At 38.3% G+C, this 20,043-nt stretch overlaps 1 protein-coding gene across 3 annotated transcripts in view; it reads left to right on the forward strand.

Annotated features, from left to right (window-relative positions):
* The window catches only part of MAP4K5 (mitogen-activated protein kinase kinase kinase kinase 5), a 115,048-nt gene extending 105,030 nt beyond the window's left edge, over nt 1–10,018 (forward strand). For 2 of the 3 annotated variants that reach the window (XM_055436963.2, XM_055436964.2), the window contains exons 29-31: nt 1,090–1,160; nt 5,322–5,377; nt 8,100–10,018. In XM_055436963.2, the coding sequence (XP_055292938.1) occupies nt 1,090–1,160; nt 5,322–5,377; nt 8,100–8,187 (215 nt within the window). In that variant the 3' untranslated portion in view covers nt 8,188–10,018. Of the gene's footprint in view, nt 1–1,089; nt 1,161–2,233; nt 2,413–5,321; nt 5,378–8,099 lie in introns of those variants that run through there. The other variant, XM_088839725.1, reaches the window with a different exon arrangement.
* The last annotated feature ends 10,025 nt before the right edge of the window (nt 10,019–20,043 follow it).

Below are 20,043 nucleotides of genomic sequence, written 5' to 3' on the forward strand. Positions count from 1 at the left end.
AGCCTCTGGCCAGGAAGGGACCAGAGGCCCTGCTGCCCCCCACCCCCAAATTGGGATCCCTGCCACTCTGTTTGTAAACCACTAAGTGACTCCATATGGGTGCCTCAGTGGGTCCAGACCTGTGCTTGGCGCCAGGCAAGACACAGAAATGGACAAGGCACAGGGAGAACAGGTTTCCCTTCAGCCACCTCAGGGAATCATGGGAGATGGATGAGGAGCAGGAGGGGACATGGCATGTCATGGGATGGCCACACTTTGGGACCTCTTAAAGTGGGTCATTCCTGAATCCAAAGCCATCAAGAAGGTGAGCAAACTTGGCTCAGATCTGTGAACACTCTTGTGGGCAGCAGGTCCCACAAGCCCAGCGCAATGTTCCAGGGGCTCCAGAGGCCTGATGGGGCTGGGGCAAGAGTGGGGAATTTTGTAGCTGAGAGTGCCTAGCCCTTCCAATAAGAACTGGTTCACAGATCAAAAATATTCAGTGTGCAGTTAAGTTTTGAGACAGGTTTATTTTTGAAAATTAATTTTGTATTAAGGAAAATGTGAGCATAAATAAAAGGTTCTTCCTTAATAGCTACTTCTAAATATAAATGGTAACCCACTCCAGTATTCTTGCCTGGAGAATCCCATGGACGGAGAAGCCTGGTAGGCTACCGTCCACGGGGTCGCAAAGAGTCGGATACGACTGAGCGACTGAACGGAATGGAAATATATGATAGTATTTAAATAATCAGGTCTTTTATCCAAAAAAGCAATTATATGTTCTTATTATTTTATTTATAAGACAAAAGATAGTATATGAAAGAAAAATTAATGTGCTGATATCCACTCATCAGAAGTTAGCCCATTTTTAAATAAATGCCTGTTATAATATATCTTAAGAAAACTTCTGTGACACTGCCTCAATACATTATTTGAGCTTTGGCATGTCCTAGCCACAAAAATGTTGGGAACTAATGGTCTAGACAGTGGAATTTTGCACCAAGCACCAAGTAACCTTACATTATCATTGGTTAAAAACAGTCAAGGAAAATGTATAATGCAGTACTCGTGCCTTATTTTAGTCCTGTTTTCCCTTATCCTTTTTAGTATGCCTTCAAGACAGTGTATTGGCTTTTTGGAAACATGGAATGCAGGGTAAAAGCTTCAAATCAGATGAGGTAAGATTTCTCAAATTATCTCCAGTGATTCTTACCAAAGATTTTAATTGTTACAATATTCCTTTTATGCATTTTCTCTCTGAACCCACGTTGCTATGTTTAGTGACTTTAGTGCCGGTTGAACAAAATTGCCAGGATTTTCCCTTCAAAAAATGTCCACTTTTGTATTTATTGTATTCTCAGTGGCCAAAGAAATACTCAAACATGAGTTGACAAAATTTCAGTCCTCCTATTTGTAATTTATAAATGCGGTTGCTAAGCTTACTAAACTTTTCTAAAGATAGTAAGCCTTCTCCATAGTCTACAAATGTGGAGCTTCTTTTTTAATATTATATTTAAAATTCTAAGTTAATATGTATTGAATTACAGGATAAGGAAAATCTAAGAAAATTATCTCACTAAATAATATTTATTGCATACCAAATACATTTAGGATGCTGTTATTATTATAGCATTGAAGACATAATGAATATAATTATGAATAATGTCAAACCTTTGTGATGTCTATGTTCCAGGCATTTTACAAATATTAGTTTATTGAAGGCAAGTAGAATTGTAGGGTTTTTAGGTACCATTCAAAGTAAGGTTGGACTTCCCTGCTGGCTCAGACGGTAAAGAATCCACCTGTAATGTGGGAGACCTGGGTTCGATCCCTGGGTTGGAAAGATCCCCTGGAGGAAGGCATGGCAGAGCAAGGTTAGATACTGTTCATATACCCTATTTTACAGGCACAGAGAGGTTAAGTAACTTAACGAGAGTTACTGACCTAGTTCAGTGGCAGAGCCTAAATGTGAAGGGTTTCCAAAAATCACTTCTACTGAGATCATCAGCATACATTTCATGTAGGAGATGGGACTTAGGCTCCCACCTTAGATTAATTCTAGCAAAGATGTTTCCCATTTGTGTGAGTACATATGTAGTTCTTTTATATCAAGGTCTCACAAATTTATGGACTTAAAACTATTTCCACCTCTTATATGAGTGCAGAATTAGAATGCTTCCAAGTAAAAATGACATGAATCAGCTGTCTTCAGTTTATCTAGTTATAGACCTATGTCACTAAATGTCACCAGACCCCTGCATTTAATGAAGCCTGATGCTTTTGAACTGTGGTGTTGGAGAACACTCTTGAGAGACCCTTGGACTACAAGGAGATCCAACCAGTCCATTCTAAAGGAGATCAGTCCTGGGTGTTCATTGGAAGGACTGATGCTAAAGCTGAAACTGCAATACTTTGGCCACCTCATGCGACGAGTTGACTCACTGGAAAAGACTCTGATGCTGGGAGGGATTGGGGGCAGGAGGAGAAGGGGACGACAGAGAATGAGATGGCTGGATGGCATCACCAACTCGATGGACATGAGTTTGAGTGAACTCCGGGAGTTGGTGATGGACAGGGAGGCCTGGCGTGCTGTGATTCATGGGGTTGCAAAGAGTTGGACACAACTTTCATGGCTGCAGTCACCATCTGCAGTGATTTTGGAGCCCAAGAAAATAAAAGTCTGACACTGTTTCAACTGTTTCTCCATCTACTTGCCATGAAATGGTGGGACCGGATGTCATGATCTTAGTTTTCTGAATGTTGAGCTTTAAGCCAGCTTTTTCACTCTCCTCTTTCACTTTCATCAAGAGGCTCTTTAGTTCTTCACTTTCTGCCATAAGGGTGATGTCATCTGCATATCTGAGGTTATTGATATTTCTCCCGGCAATCTTGATTCCAGCTTGTGCTTCATCTAGCCCAGCGTTTCTCATGATGTCCTCTGCATATAAGTTAAATAAGCACGGTGATGATATACAGCCTTGACGTACTCCTTCTCTTATTTTGAACCAGTCTGTTGTTCCATATCCAATTCTAACTGTTGCTTCCTGACCTGCCTACAGAGATAAGAAAGCCTTCCTCAGTGATCAGTGCAAAGAAATAGAGAAAAGCAATAGAGTGGGAAAGACTAGAGATCTCTTCAAGAAAATTAGAGATACCAAGGGAACATTTCATGCAAAGATGGACTCAATAAAGAACAGAAATGGTATGGACCTAATAGAAGCAGAAGATACTAAGAAGAGGTGGCAGAAGATACTAAGAAGAGGTGGCAAGAATACACAGAAGAACTGTACAAAAAAGATCTCACAACCCAGATAATCACAGTGGTGTGATCACTCACCTAGAGCCAGACATCCTAGAATGTGAAGTCAAGTGGGCCTTCACTTAGTCAAGTGAAGTCAAGCATCACTACAAACAAAGCTAGTGGAGGTGATGGATTTCCATTTGAGGTATTTCAAATCCTAAAAGAAGATGGTGTGAAAGTGCTACACTCAATATGCCAGCAAATTTGGAAAACTCAGCAGTGGTCACAGAACTGGAAAAGGTCAGTTTTCATTCCAATCCCAAAGAAAGGCAATGCCAAAGAATGCTCAAACTACCGCACAACTGCACTCATCTCACACTCTAGCAAAGTAATGCTCAAAATTCTCCAAGCCAGGCTTCAACAGTACATGAACCATGAACTTTCATATGTTCAAGCTGGTTTTAGAAAAGGCAGAGGAACCAGAGATCAAATTGCCAACATCCGCTGGATCATGGAAAAAGCAAGAGAGTTCCAGAAAAACATCTATTTCTGCTTTATTGACTATGCCAAAGCCTTTGACTGTGTGGATCACAATAAACTGTGGAAAATTCTTAAAGAGATGGAAATACTTCACTATATCAAGTGTGACTTCTGCTTCTGTTAAGTCACCTTGCTTACCTTTTTCTTTCTATTTTTGTTCTCATCCTTCAATTTGGGCCTAGCTAGAATGTTCGTAATGTAATATTCAGCTACTCCAGTCCACAATAATTGGAACATTTCTGAACTTAATACTCTGAAAGTCATCTCCACTTAGTATAGCACCAGATTTATTTTCTTGATTCAAGTTCACTAGTTCTAGGGCTTGCCTGGTGGCTCAGTGGTAAAGAATCCACCTGCCAGTGCAGGAGCTACGTGTTCAATCCCTGATCTGGGAAGATCCCACATTCCACAGAGCAACTAAGCCCATGTACCATACCTACTGAGCCTGTGCTCTAAAACCTGTGAGCCACACCTACTGAGCCCATGTGCCACAACTACTGAAGCCTGCATTCCCCAGAACCCATGCTCCAAAACAGAAGAAGCCACCACAATGAGAAGTCTGTGTAACTAGAGAGTAGCTCCAGTACTCTTGCCTGGAAAATCCCATGGATGGAGAAGCCTGGTAGGCTACAGTCCATGGAGTCGCAAAGAGTCGGACATGACTGAGCGACTTCACTTTGATTTTCACCACTAGAGAAAAGCCCACACAACAGCAAAGACCCAGCACAGCCCCAAAAAATGAAATAAAATTTTTTTATTTTTAATGCTATTTTTAATACTTGTTTTGTATTTACATTGTCATATTTTGGGTTCCCCCAAAAGCTGACCCTGAGACAAGGATCCAAGTGGCAAGTGGTTTATTTGGGAGTAGGTCCCAGAAAACAAGTGATGAAGTGAGGACTGTAAGATGGAGAAAGGCAAAAAGCCAACAAAAGCATATTTAATAAATCCCATAGAGACTACCGAGGGACAATGTGGTACATACCTCAGAGTTAGCTCACTGTAAGGTGGAGACACCAGCTGCTGGCCCCTGTTAGTCAAGAGTTGCCCCCAGAAATACCCACACTTTGGAATAGTAGCTGTGCATGTCTGAGCACTTTCCTTAGTTTTGGAGAAGACAGAGCAGAGGAATACCACCAGTCCACAGCTGCAAGACAATGGTGCATGGGAGTCTGTCGGAGCTCTGCTGAAATCAGGTGGGCCATGAGACGCTACTCAAGCATCTGCACTATAGGGGCTGTGCAGTCTAGCAGACTTTTATTCAAATCTTGGATCTCCCAAGTTACATTAGTTCTCTGAGTCTTTAATAATATGGGAATGATAATACATATCATAAAGAGTTCTAAGTAAAGTGCCTGGCCCATACCCCATACATGCTGATTTGTTTCTAATAATAATAAGTCCAGAAAAAGTAAAATTTTTTCCATTTGAAGAATGGAATAAAAAACTATCAAAAACTATGATTCTGATCAATTATTCTTCTAGCTAAATGATTTTTTAATTATTATTTAAATAATATGGGGAATAAGATATTACTGATGGGTATTTTCTCTCATAGGTTACCCAGGAGATTTCAGATGAAACAAGAGTTTTCCGCTTATTAGGATCAGACAGGTAATGGTTTGGTTGTTTTATTACCAAAGGAGTTCAGCAATTGTATTTTTACTTGTACTGTCACCTCTGATTGTATCTCAAAACTTTTTTAAAAATATATTTATTTTCTTGAAGTAAGGTTGGTTTATAGTATTTATGTAAGTTTCATATATGCAGTTGTACATTTCTAGTTCTGTGCTCCTCAGTGTGCTCACCACCAGAAGTTTAGTTTCCTTCCATCACCATACAGTTGATCCCCTTTACCCATTTCGCTCTCCCTCCACCTCTGCCTCTTCCCTCTGGTATCCACTCTGTATTTACATGTTTGTTTTTGTTTGGGGTTTTCATTTATTTTTGTGTATGTTAAATGAAACTCTTAGAGGCCTCAGAATCTTAGAGAAATTTCCCTGTATCTTTATTGAGAGAGAAATATTTTAGTCAGTTAAGGAAGCTTTTATTAGTGTGTGAGGATCATGATTCTAGAGATAGTTATACTCAGCCAAGACAGAATGTGTTAACATAGATATTTATGTCCCTAGTTGCATGATATATTTGTGGGTCTTTTATCATTTCTTCCTGGCATGTTAACTTCTGTTAACTGTTACTACATAAACCCAACAGAATGTGCACCTTGTGACTTTAACTTTATATATCAGAAGATATTTGACTCAGTCTCTGAGCTCGTTCTAAAATGAAAGGAATTACGTGGTCTCTGTGATCAAAATGAAAGATAAGTTCCAAAACTATGCCCTCTTATGAAAAAAATCTATAGTTTTTGTTCTTCAGAATCTATATTGTGTACCTCTACAATAGTAAAATACCCATTTTTCCCACCAAGAGTTGTTAACTGCAGCAAAAGATCAAGAACCTCTGGTCTTCAAGATCGGTCTAGTCAAAATCATTGCTTAAATATAATACACTTAAGGAAAGAGTGGAGAATTGGAGTTATATCTCCATAAAAACTTTAAAGAGACTTTGTAAGGAGAAAAAGGATTTTTGGGAAATGACAGCTACCTTAGTAGTAAAGGCAAGTCCACAGAGCATAGCAACCTAGTAACTAGTCCTGCAAAGAAAGAATTTGAGGACCACCTGGTAAATGACTCTAGAATGGGAGGCTCTTTGCTTCTCCAAAAGGAAGGGCTAACAAAAGAATTGTAAATCATCCAGTAATCCTGGCACTCCAGTAAAATATAGTAAGAGAAAATTCCTTTTCATAGAGGATAGGCGTCAGAAGGCATTTCTTAGAGTTACTTGATTCCTTCCAACTCCTTCCCCTAGAATTTTCTCTTTCATCTCTTCCCTTTTTTGTCTATATTGTTTTTCCATTTTCTGTCACTGTTTGCCCTAAAAAACTACTTTTCTCAGACTATTGCCTTGTTCTGGTTATCATCTTACTTGGGCATCTCCTTGATAATAGGCTCCAGTTTCATCCACCTCATTAGAACTGATTCAGATGTATTCTTTTTTGATGCATGATACAGGATGCTCGGAGCTGCTGCACTGGGATGACCCAGAGGGATGGGATGGGGAGGGAGGTGGGAGGGGGGTTCAGGATGGGGAACACGTGAACACCCATGGTGGATTCATGTCAATGTATGGCAAAACCAATACAATATTGTAAAGTAATTAGCCTCCAATTAAAATAAATAAATTTATATTAAAAAAAAGATATGTATCTTAACCAAAGTTTTTGTTTTGTCTTAACTTTTAAAGAGATTTGTTAAACTATATTGTTTAAATATAGGTATTAGTATCTAGGAGGAAAGAAAACTAACTGTAGAATATTAATAATGGGCAGTTGAATTATAGATAATTTTATTTTCCCCTTCTGTTTTTTATAATGCATAATTCAGGTATATATTACTTTTCTGTTGTTTTCATTTAAAAGGTAATAATATGCTAGTTGTAGGAAGTTCCTGCACTAGAAAAATGCACAGTATTATGTACCTCCCCCCTCCCATTTCCCTTTCTAGACTTTTTTTCTCTGCATGGACATATTATTTTTTATTTTGTTCTCAAACCTGTCTTCCTACAGTTTAGAACCTATGATATGACACTTGATTGGTTTTTGGGTTTTCTTCCTGTTGGTCCTTTCATTGAACTCTTTTCCTGCCCTTGTTCCAGGGACAAGGGAGATGGCCCCACTTCATAGTTTTTAAAACTATTCTTTTCAGATATCTTAAAGAACAGTGTGAGCAGGTATCTCTTAAAATTCTATTTTATTTTCTTAACCCTTCTTCCAGCCTCTTCTTGTTCATGTATATTCTAAAGCTTTATTATACTTTTGTTTATATGTATGAGTAAGCAAATTTGTTTTTCGTTAGAATAAGATGAGACTATCCTGAAACGTTTTCAATATTTTTGATAGCTCAGTTGGTAAAGAATCCCCCTGCAATGCAGGAGACTCCAGTTTAATTCCTGGGTTGGGAAGATCCCCTGGAGAAGGGAAAGGCTACCCACTCCAGTATTCTGGCCTGGAGAATTCCATGGACTATATGGGTACACAAAGAGTTGGATACAACTGGGCAACTTACACTTTCACATTCATAAATCCATCAGTTCTTATTCAGTTTTGTTTTTAAGCTATAAAACATAAAGCTCAATTTTGACTATGCATCTATGATCTCTGTAATCTTGTGTGAACATGAACAATGATATTCTTTTCTCCCAGTTTGATGTTAGTATTTGAAGGTGAAATCTCTGTTCTTACTCTAACGAGATTTTTGTTTGGATTTAATTGCAGGGTTGTTGTTTTGGAAAGTAGACCAACAGAAAATCCTACTGCACACAGCAATCTTTACATCTTGGCTGGACATGAAAATAGTTACTAAGCAACAGAAACTGGTCTCAAATGACAGGAAAATGAATATACTCCACTGAAAGGAAAAATATCTTGAGGAAATTCAGTACAAACTATACTTTGCTTTAATTGTTATGAGTTATATCTCAAATGAGCTGTACTTTAAGGTAGGAGTCAATATTTTCTGTAGCTGGAAACAGCTATTCTATCTCTTGCCACTGTGTGGTGGTTTTTTTCAAGTTTGCTTAATAAAAGCTATGAGACAAATAGTCCTCTAGTTCCAGGAAACACAGTGTTTTAAAAAAAAAATAATGTTTGTAACAAGGGTGCCATTGATATTTTTAGGTAACAACTCATATGATTATCTTCAGAGAGGTAAATTTAGTGAGTTTTCTCATTTTATACCATGTTTTATTCCTTCTTAATGAACATAATTTGATAAAGAAATTATCAGATAAGCCTTTCACTTTTACATTGGCCATTCTGTATGTTTTTGTAAAATAGAATATTTAATCCTTATTTATTAATCTCTTGCTGGAGTGGTGTAATGTATCTAACTTTTAGTAAAGGAGGGTTGCAGAGCAGCTTAAATTTTTTTATAATGTGTAAAAATTTTGTTTACCTTTTAAGACTAGTACTTTGAGGGGTTAAAGGCTGTGTTTGGAGGTTCAGTACATACATGCAATTTTATTTAACACAAGTATTTTGTAATATAATGTTATCCAGAATTGCCTTAAAAGGGAGTTTTCTGTTTTCAACTACATATAGTTGTAGTGGGTCATACAGAAGATAATGATGATGGTCGAAATATTGTTAGAAAGAGTGTGTCTGTCTAGATGTGCCTACCGTGTGTATGTATTCTTGACAAGCAGTATAATATACCTGTGATTTTTTTTTTACATTAGGGATAATGCATAAGAAATTAATCTTCATATATATTACCATCCCTAATGTAGAGGGGAAAAGTATTTAACTGTCCATGATATGTATTTTACATATACTATGCCAGAGGAGAAAATGTAAAGCAACTACACATGTATTCTTCGGTTTTTTACCATACATAGATCTTCATTTTGAGTAGGTTTAAGATAAAAATCTTTAAGTGAAATTTAATTCCTGATGGGATAGTATAAAATAAGTATTATAAAAACTAGTATTCTAAAGATAAGAAAGGATAGGACCATTCTTGAGTTTTCTTCCTTTCTGCTATTGTTAATATTCAAAATTAAAGCATCACATTGGTACCTATTATCTTAATACGTTTAACAGTTACAGTTGAGATAATGAACAAGGGGTTAGTGGTAACAAACTACGGATTCTTTTTGAGCAGGTCCTTGAGAGGAAGACAGTGTAACTATCTCATTCAGTCTGTAGTGATCCTACATAGCAGGTATGATCATCATCTCCATTTTTCAGTTGAGGAAATAAGGGGTTAGCAAGGTTGAGACTTAGCCAGCTCACACAGCAAGTTAGTGATTGAGCCAGACAATGAGTCTTGTGACTCTGTTCTTTTTGCTATGCAATATGCAAACAATAAAATGTTATGCAAGTGAAATATATAAAGTTTTGTCCTTTTAAAATGTGTATATGATTTCAGTAAGTGTGTCACTGTTTATTTTGGGTATGTGAAATGGGGCCTCTGGAATGAAGGACACTGGATGCAATAGATGTCAGGGAATCCTACTCACAACAGGAAATAGTCATGTTGTGTTTACAAAGACCAACATCCTCCTTCTCTCTGAATCCTGGCTGCCAGATCTTCCCATCCAACAATATTGGAAGAGTCTTCTCTGTGCCATCTGACCAGTGCAAATGAAAAGACCTAAACAGATCCTGACATCAGAGATGTCCTGGCTAAACTGCCCAGCTGAAAAACTCTACAATGAAAATCATAGTTAATGCGCCCACCACCTCACGCATGCATCCAGACTTTCAGTTATTCTTTTAGTCCCATGCTATTAAAAATGATTAAACAACCAGGAGTTATGAAACATCCAAAGAAGCCTCTTACATGAGAGAGAGCAAACAATTAGGGAAGAAGCACCTAAAGGAAATAGACTATGAAGAAAGAAAAAAATGTCAGAAGAAAAAGTGTCTTTGGAAAGATGAATTTGCAACTGTGAATCAGGAGGTTCAGTTCAGTCGCTCAGTCATGTCCAACTCTTTGCGACCCCATGAACTGCAGCATGCCAGGCCTCCCTGTCCATCAGCAACTCCCAGAGTCCACCCAAACCCATGTCCATTGAGTCGGTGATGCCATCCAACCATCTCATCCTCCATTGTCCCCTCAATCTTTCCCAGCATCAGGGTCATATCAAATGAGTCAGCTCTTCACATCAGGTGGCCAAAGTATTGGAGTTTCAGCTTCAACATCAGTCCTACCAGTGAACACCCAGGACTGATCTCCTTGAAGTCCAAGGAACTCTCAAGAGTCTTCTTCAACACCACAGTTCAAAAGCATCAATTCTTCTGCACTCAGCTTTCTTTCTAGTCCAACTCTCGTATCCATACATGACCACTGGAAAAACCATAGCCTTGACTAGACGGACCTTTGTTGACAAAGTAATGTCTTTGCTTTTTAATATGCTGTCTAGGTTGGTCATAACTTTCCTTCCAAGGAGTAAGCATCTTTTAATTTCATGGCTACAGTCACCATCTGCAGTGATTCTGGAGCCCCAAAAAATAAAGTTGCCACTGTTTCCACTGTTTCCCCATCTATTTGCCATGAAGTGATGGAAATCAGGAGTAGGATACTTAAAAAAAGGAGTTTTCAAAAAACAGAGCTATTAGAAAAAATGTTAGCATTGCTGAAAATTCAGTAGATGATTTAGAATATAAATTTGAAGAAATTTCTCAGGAAATAAAAAGAAATTAGAATATTGGAGAAAAAAGTTAATTTTTAACAGCCCAGGAGGCTCAATATCCAATCTCCCAGAGTTCCAAAAAGAACAGAGAAAACAGGGACTCAGTGAAGTATTTCAAGAAATATTTCCAGTACTAAAGAACTTCATATTTTAGATTGAAAGAATAATACAATGGATGAAAAAAAGTCTATTATGAAATTTCAGGCACTTTGGGGTCAAAGAGAAGATATGTTTCCAAAGAAAAAGGGCAGGTCAAATACCAAGGAGTAAGAATCAGAATAGCTTCAAATTTCAACAGAAGCAGTGCCTTCAAACTTCTGAAAGAAATTTCCAACCTAAAATTCTGGATCCAAATAAACTATTAATCAAACTTAAGGGCAAAATGAAGACATTTTTATTTGTCACAAACTTCATCTCTTATATGGTCTTTCTCAAAAAACCATAGAGGATGTGTTTCATAAAAATAAGGGCACAAATCAAGCAATATGAAGATATAAGGTATAAAGACTGGGATTCAACACAAGAGAAAGATGAAGGATGTCTCCGGATGATGATGAGATAGCCAAGGATGACACCACACCAGCCATACAGAACACAGTGAAGCATATCAGAAGCTCCCACAGAGACTTTTTCAGAAAGAGTAATAAACTACCTGATGCATCTCCCAGTGCCCAAAAAAATCAGTGAGGGACTTGCGACACTGAAATGGAAAAGGAGGAAGGGTCAACATAAAGGTGCATTGTTGAGGTCATTGCTGTGTAGACAGTGGCAGGTTGATTCCACCAGGTCTCCTGTGAAGCTCTGTGATAGTTCAACAGTTGTCTTCTGAAAGACAAGTGGCTGGACTGTTTTCTTGACTCTTCCTCACTGATTGAGTTGTTGCCAGGGCATTACCTTCTGAAGTACACAGTTGTAGCTGACCATGTGGGCTTCTTGGGTATCAGAGAATGCCCTGAGGTAGAAAGCTGGAAGAGTACGAGATAAATCTGACCTCAGAACTATCCACTGCCTCTATGGCTGAAATCAGAAATGGGTTCAATTCAGTTCAGTCACTCAGTCATGTCCAACTCTTCATGACCCCGTGGACTGCAGCACACCAGGCTTCCCTGTCCATCACCAACTCCCAGAGCTTACTCAAACTCATGTCCATCGAATCAGTGATGCCATCCAACCATCTCCTCCTCTGTTGTCCCCTTCTCCTCCCGCCTTCAATCTTTCCCAGTATCAGGGTCTTTTCCAGTGAGTCAGTTCTTCGCATCAGGTGGCCAAGATACTGGAACTTCAGCATCAGTCCTTCCAATGAATGTTCAGGACTGATTTCCTTTAGGTTTGCCTGGTTTGATCTCCTTGCAGTCCAAAGGACTCTTAGGAGTCTTCTCCAACATCACAGTTCAAAAGCATCAATTCTTTGGTGCTCAGCTTTCTTTATGGTTTAACTCTCACACTCATACATGACTTTACGAATCTTTGTTGGCAAAGTAATGTCTCTGCTTTTAGGATGCAATCTGTGATGATATTATTTCTATGCAAAAACTTACCTAAGGTTGAAATCAAACCAAAAACTGCCAGGTATTAACTCCAGGAAAGCAAAATGTTATATAGGAAAGAAAAGATAAACTGTGACCAGTGGCTAAATGCCCTAAAAATGTTAACAGTAAGTAATAATCTAATCAAGTGTATAACATAATTATATTGAGAGAGGATACAGTGGTGTGGAGGTAAAGTGGAACAGTGGGAAATCAACAGAAAATTAAAAATTAAGAAGCAGCTTATTTAGTGACATGGAAATAAAATAATCTGCCAAAAAAGAAGGAAAAAGGTTTCTGAAGAGAGATGGGGAGGGGCATGCTTTTTTTTTGGTGACAAACTTATAGAACTATTCAGTTATTTATGTGTGTGCCTACAGTTTTTTTTAATGTAAAAAGTTTAAGTAAAAGCATGTTTCTGTCATATGACAGAAACAATATGAATAAACATACAAATTCAGCTTCTTATACTTTACCTTAAACATAGTGTGTGTGTATTAGTCACTCAGTCATGTCCATTCACGTCTTTGCAACCCCATAAACTTTAGCTCACCAGGCTTCTCTGTCCATGCGGATTCTCCAGGCAAGAATACTGGAGTGGGTTGCCATTCCCTTCTCCAGATCTTCCCAATCCCAGGGATTGAACCCGGGTCTCCCACATGGCAGGCATCTGAGCCACCAGGGAAGCCCTTACGCATGGTAGGTATTCCATAAATATGGACTATAGCTAATGTATGCATAGTGTAGAAGAAGGCCAGTAATTGGGGGATAGGGTGGGAAGTGGTTAAGTAAATCTAGAAGGTCTTGTGACAAAGCATTTTTATCTTTTTTTTTTTTTTTTTGGCTAAACCTCCTGTCCAGCCTTCTCACCCACTGCTCTATTAAGCACCTTGGAACACTGGCACATAGAGGTCATGATCATTCCACCTTCACTGCTCGACTCATAATGGCTCTCCCATCTGAAATTCTGATTTTTCACCAAAAATTTAAGTTCTTTATTTCACAGCACTCAGTTTACTCCACACAGGCCCTAATTTTTACATGACACTTCTGTTTATTTTCTGTTTTCCAGAATTTCTACAACACAGGTAGATTATACATCTCAACATAATGCTCAGTTGTCGCATACTGGCCAAATCCATTTGGCACTAACTACTTACTATAGGCAAATTACTCAACCTCTCCAGGCTTCCATCTCCTTATCTGTTGATTGGAAATCATGGCCACTTCATATGGTTGTTAGGAGGGTTAAGTGAGATCCTTGGCATTCAAGTTTCCCGCTTATGGGAAGGAAAAAAGAAAAAACTGACTCCCCTGTTTTTCACCAGAAAGTTCATTAAAGGCATAAAGAGTGCATTTGCATTCTTTAGTTGTTCCTCTCAGTATGTCACACATTGGTAGACTTGTCATGGAGATCTTTAAATTCTGATCTTTCAAGTTCCTTACATGTTTTTTCATTAGAAAAATAATCAGTACCTTGTGTCAAAGATTCAGGACACTATTCCTTACCAAACATAGCAGCAAGCATCATTTTAGGTTTTATTGAGAATCTCAGACTGTTCATAATGGATCTTACTTAGGAGAAGACTAAGAAACAGTGTTGACATCAGGAATGAATCAAATATTCTCACTCTCACCACTTGTTATTCATTGTACTGGAGGTCCTACCTAGTCAGTTCAATAAAAGAAAGCTAAGAAAAAAATAAAAGATTTGGAAAGGAATAAAAATGTCATTATTTGCAAGTAAACTGTTAGAACTGTCAATATAAAAACAATTATATATGCATGCACAATTATATATGCATGCAATTATATATGCATGTACCTGTAATAAACAGAAAATGAAATTTTAACAGGATACCATTTACAATATAGAAAACCATCAGGGCGCAGGCGCGGGAGACGCCCGGCTCTGGCGCAACCGACCACGTGCAGAATTGTGGCTGAGATGAGCTACCCCGCGCCCAGGGTTAGGGCGGTGGCCGAGAGGAGCTGTACCACGTTCAGGAGGCGGTGGCTGCTTGGGCACCGGAGGGCAGCAGGAGGCGCGGCTTTGAGGAGATACCCCTCCTCCAAGGTAAGGTACAGCGGCTGCGCCTTGCTGGAGCAGCTGGGAAGAGATACTCCACGACCAAGTGGAATATAAGAATCCAGTGTTCTGGGGAGGAAGGAACAAGATGGCGGAGGGATAAGACGGCGAGACCACTTTCTCCCCCACAAATTCATCAAAAGAACATTTGAACGCGGAGTAAAGTCCACAAAACAACTTCTGAATACTGGCAGAGGACATCAGGCTCCCAGAAAAGCAGCCCACTGTCTTCTAAAGGAGAGAGAAGAAATCCAGCTCCACCCACCAGATCACCGACACATGCTTCCCTAACCAGGGAACCCGGACAAGTCACCCATCCAACCCCACACACAGCGAAGAAACTACGTAATAAAGAGAACTCCACAAACTGCAAGAAGAGGGATAGGCCACCCCAAGCAAAGCAATATAAGCAAGATGAAGAGGCAGAGAAATACCCAGCAAGTAAAGGAACAAGATAATTGCCCACCAACACAAACAAAAGAAGAAGATATAGGGAATTCACCTGATAAAGAATTTCAAATTTTGATGGTGAAAATGATTCAAAATCTTGAAAGCAAAATGGAGTTACAGATAAATAACCTGGAGAAAAGGATTGAGAAGATGGAAGAAAGATTTAATAAGGACTTAGAAGAAATAAAAAAGAGTCAATATACAATGAATAATGCAATAGATGAGATCAGAAACACTCTGGAGGGAACAAACAGTAGAATAACAGAGGCAGAAGACAGGATAAGCGAACTAGAAGATAGAATTGTAGAAATAAATGAAACAGAGAGGAAAAGAGAAAAACGAATTAAAAGAAATGAGGACAATATTAGAGACCTCTGGGACAATGTTAAACGCTCCAACATTCGAATTATAGGAGTCCCAGAAGAAGAAGACAAGAAGAAAGACCATGAGAGAATACTTGAGGAGATAATAGTTGAAAACTTCCCTAAAATGGGGAAAGAAATAATCACCCAAGTCCAAGAAACCCAGAGAGTCCCCAACAGGATAAACCCAAGGTGAAATACTCCAAGACACATATTAATCAAATTAACAAAGATCAAACACAAAGAACAAATATTAAAAGCAGCAAGGGAAAAGCAGCAAATAACACATAAGGGGATTCCCATAAGGATAACAGCTGATCTTTCAACAGAAACTCTTCAGGCCAGAAGGGAGTGGCAAGACATACTTAAAGTGATGAAAGAAAATACCCTACAGCCCAGATTACTATACCCAGCAAGGATCTCATTCAAATATGAAGGAGAAATCAAAAGCTTTACAGACAAGCAAAAGCTGAGGGAATTCAGCATCACCAAACCAGCTCTCCAACAAATGCTAAAGGATCTTCTATAGACAGGATACACAGAAAGAGTGTATAAACTTGAACCCAAAGCAATAAAGAAAATGGCTACGGGATCGTACTTATCAATAATTACCTTAAACGTAAATGGGTTGAAATTTTCAAAAAGGCTAGGAAACAATTCTCATAGCCATCAATAGTTCAGTGTTGAGTTCATGAATAGTTTTTAAAGTTTAGGACAAACTGTAGTATTTGCTATTTGAAGTACTATTTGTAATTGGCATATTACGATGTAACATTGGTCTTCATTTCCATCTTAAAACGCCTAAAAATGCCTAACAGGTTTTTAGATTTGTGAATTCTAGTTGAAATGTATTTTACAATGTTACTAAACCTGCAGAAATATTGAAAAAAAAAAAAGAAAACCATCAAATGTCTAAGAAAATGAGATGGAAGATCTCTATCCTTAACAGCTGTCACTGTGGACACCAGGGGCATACATGGAGGAAAGGTCACATGAGGACACAGCAAGAAGACAGCCATCTACAAGCCAAGGAGAGAGACCTCAAGAGAAACCAACCCTGCTAACACCTTGTTTTCAGACCTTTAGCCTCCAGAACTGTGAGACAATGAATTTCTGTCCTTTAAAAAAATAAAACTACCGTTGAAAAGAATTGGGACCTAAATAAATAGCAGATAATGCCATGTTGCTGAATTAGATTTGATATTATAAAAATGTTAGTTGATTGAAAGATTCTATGTAATACAAGCAGATACTTTATGAAAATTAACAAGTTGATTATAAATTACATAAAAGGCAAAGGGCCAGGAATCTTGAAAAAGAAATTTGGGAATCTTTACCAGATTTCAAGAGTTATGATAAAGTTGCTGTAGCGATTAAGAAGAGTGACATTAGCATGAAAATAAAAAATGAAATACAACTGAGAGTCTAGAAACAGACCCACACTTAGTCACCTTATATATAAAAGATACACTGCAGTGAAGTAAAAGGATAGTCTTTTCAATAAATCCTATTGAAAATTTATTGAAAACAATAATGGAAAATCAAATGAATTTTGACTGCAGCTTCACTCGACAAAAATAAATACCAAGTAGATTTTAAATCATCTAAAATATATAAAACTATAATCCTTTTAAAATAAAACATAATATCTTCATGAACTTGGGGTAAACAAAGATTTTCTAAACAGATCATTAAAACTTTGGCTATAAAAGAAAAAGTTAATAAAATTGACTTAATTAAAATTAAGATGTTCTAAGGACACCTTTACAAGAATGAGAAGACAAGCCACGAAATGGAAAAATGGTTTGCATTACATATATGCACAAAAGACCTATGCAGAAGATATAAAGAAGGCAGAAACCCAATGAAAAAATGGGCAAAGGATTTTGAACAAGTACTCCACAAAAGGTAACATCCACATAGTCAATAAATATGTATTCACTTCCTTGATTATCAGGGAAATGCAAATTAAAAATGCAATACTTTACACATTCACTGAAATGGGAAAATAAGATAAAACCAAATACAAGGAAATTGTGAAGAAACTGGGTTGTTGCACATTGCTAGTGGGAATGATGCACACTTTAGAAAACAGTTTGGCAGTTCTTAAAAATGTTAAACAGATTCACTATCAGTTCAGTTCAGTCACTCAGTCGTGTCCGACTCTTTGCAACCCCATGAATCGCAGCACACCAGGCCTCCCTGTCCATCACCAACTCCTGGAGTTCACCCAAACTCATATGCATTGAGTCGGTGATACCATCCAGCCATCTCATTCTCTGTCGTCCCCTTCTCCTCCTGCCCCCAATCCCTCCCAGCATCAGGGTCTTTCCCAATGAATCAACTCTTTGCATGAGGTAGCCAAAGTATTGGAGTTTCAGCCTCAGCATCAGTCCTTCCAATGAACACCCAGGACGGGTCTCCTTTAGGATGACAGATTCACCATACGACCCAACAATTCCACTCCTAGGTATCTGCCCTAGAGAAAACATGTCCATGCAAAAGACTTGTATGTAAATCTCCATAGAAGCAACCCAAATGTCCACCAACTGGTAAATATGTATGCAATGGAATACTATTCGTCAGTGAAAATGAACAAAGTGCTGATACATGATACAACATGGATGAACCTTAAAAACATGTTAAGAATGGAAGAAATCAGTCACAAAAGATCATATATTTTAACGATCCTATTTATATGAACTGTCCAGAAAAGGTGATCCACAGAGACGGAAAGGAGACTATTGTTTGCACGAGGCAGGGGTTAAGGGTGAAGAATGACTGTGAGTGGGCATGAGGTTTCTTTTTGAGATGACAAAAATATTTTAAAATTAGATTGTGATGATGGTTGCATGACTGTAACCTTAACTAAAAACTATTTATTTACAGACCTAAAATGACTAAATTTTATGGTATATAAAATGTACCACAATAAAACTACACAGAGAGGAAGAGAACATCCAGAGGATCAGTAAACCCTTCACAAGGTATTTATTTGTTACCAGAGAAACTAAAACAGATGCTGCTGCAAAATAAAGTCACAGTGCAGTACCATTATACAGCCCCAGAATGACTAAAATGAAATAGCACAAAATGAAGTGTTCATGAGGGTATGGAGCAACTAGAACTCCTATATACTGTTCGCTGGAGTTGAAAAGCTAAAGATGAATAGACACACCTTATAATCCAGCATTTCCAATCCTAGGTTTGCACCTAAAAGACAGATTCATCAAAAGATATATAAGACTGTTCACAGCAGCATTATTCATAGTCACCAAAACTTAGGAAAAACACAAATGTCCATTGGTAGCAGAAAAGTAAGTTGTGGTATATTCACAGCTCAAAATGTCAATACTACAGAACCATCAAAAAGAATGAACTCCTACTGACAGCAACATGGATTTCAGTATTCCAGAATTTAAGTTATTTGTAAGAGTTCAGACATTAGGAGTATACTGTATAATTTCACTTAAATGAAGTCCAAGAACAGGCAAACCATAGTATTAAAAATCAGGATGATGGTTACCTTTGAGGAGTGAGGGAATAATGATTGATATGGGACATGAGGGGATGCTTTTAAGGTGCTGGGAATGTTCCCTTTTTAACTTCTAAGCACCCTGTACACTCACAATTGATGCATTTTTTTCTGTATGTACTTAAACTTCAACAAAAGCATTTATTAGAATCTGTGTCAAGACCTTTACTTGGGAGAAATATCTAATTTTCACATTAATCCTATGATGTAGTTGTTAAGTTTCTAAGTCATGTCCAAATCTGTGACCCCATGGACTGTAGCACACTAGGCTCATCTATGCTCCAATATCTCCTGGAGTTTGCTCAAACTCATGTTCATTGAGTTGGTGATGCTAACTATCTAGATGTAATGATCCCATCCTCTGCCACACCCTCCTTTTGCATCAAGGTCTTTTTCCAGTGAGTCAGCTATTCTTATTAGGGGACCAAAGTTTGGAGCTTCAGCATCAGTCCTTCCAATGAATACTGAGGGTTGATTTCCTTTTGAATTGACTGGTTTGATCTCCTTGCAGTCCAAAGGACTCTTGAGTCTTCTCCGGCACCACAGTTCGAAAGCATCACTTCAGTGCTCAGCCTTCTTTATGGTCCAACTCTCACATCCGTACATGACTACTGGAAACACCATAGCTTTGTCTATACGGACCTTTGTTGGCAAAATGATGCCTGTGTTTTTTAATACACTGTCTAGGTTTGCCATAGATTTCCTTCCATGGAATAAGTGTCTTAATGTCAAGGCTGCAGCGTCCATCCGCAGTGATTTTGGAGTCCCAAGAAAATAAAATCTGCCATTGTTTCCACTTTTTCCCCATCTGTCTGCCATGAAGTGATGGGACTGGATGCCATGATCTTAGTTTTTTGAATGTTGAGTTTTAAGCCAGCTTTTTCACTCTCTTTTTTTACCCTCATCAAGGTTCTGTTGTATAAATGAGAAAATCAGAGGTCAGTCATTGTCACAAATTGGCTTCTCTAGAAGCAAACATCAAGATGGAATTAGAAGTGCAGGAGATTAATTTTGGGAAATAACGCATGTGAAGACAGAAGAGAGGGTGACCGGGGTAGGCA

This window comes from Moschus berezovskii, chromosome 9 (assembly GCF_049115385.1).
Source record: "Moschus berezovskii isolate FMDL1 chromosome 9, NW_MosBer_1.0, whole genome shotgun sequence".
In the NCBI taxonomy this organism is placed as follows: domain Eukaryota; kingdom Metazoa; phylum Chordata; class Mammalia; order Artiodactyla; family Moschidae; genus Moschus; species Moschus berezovskii.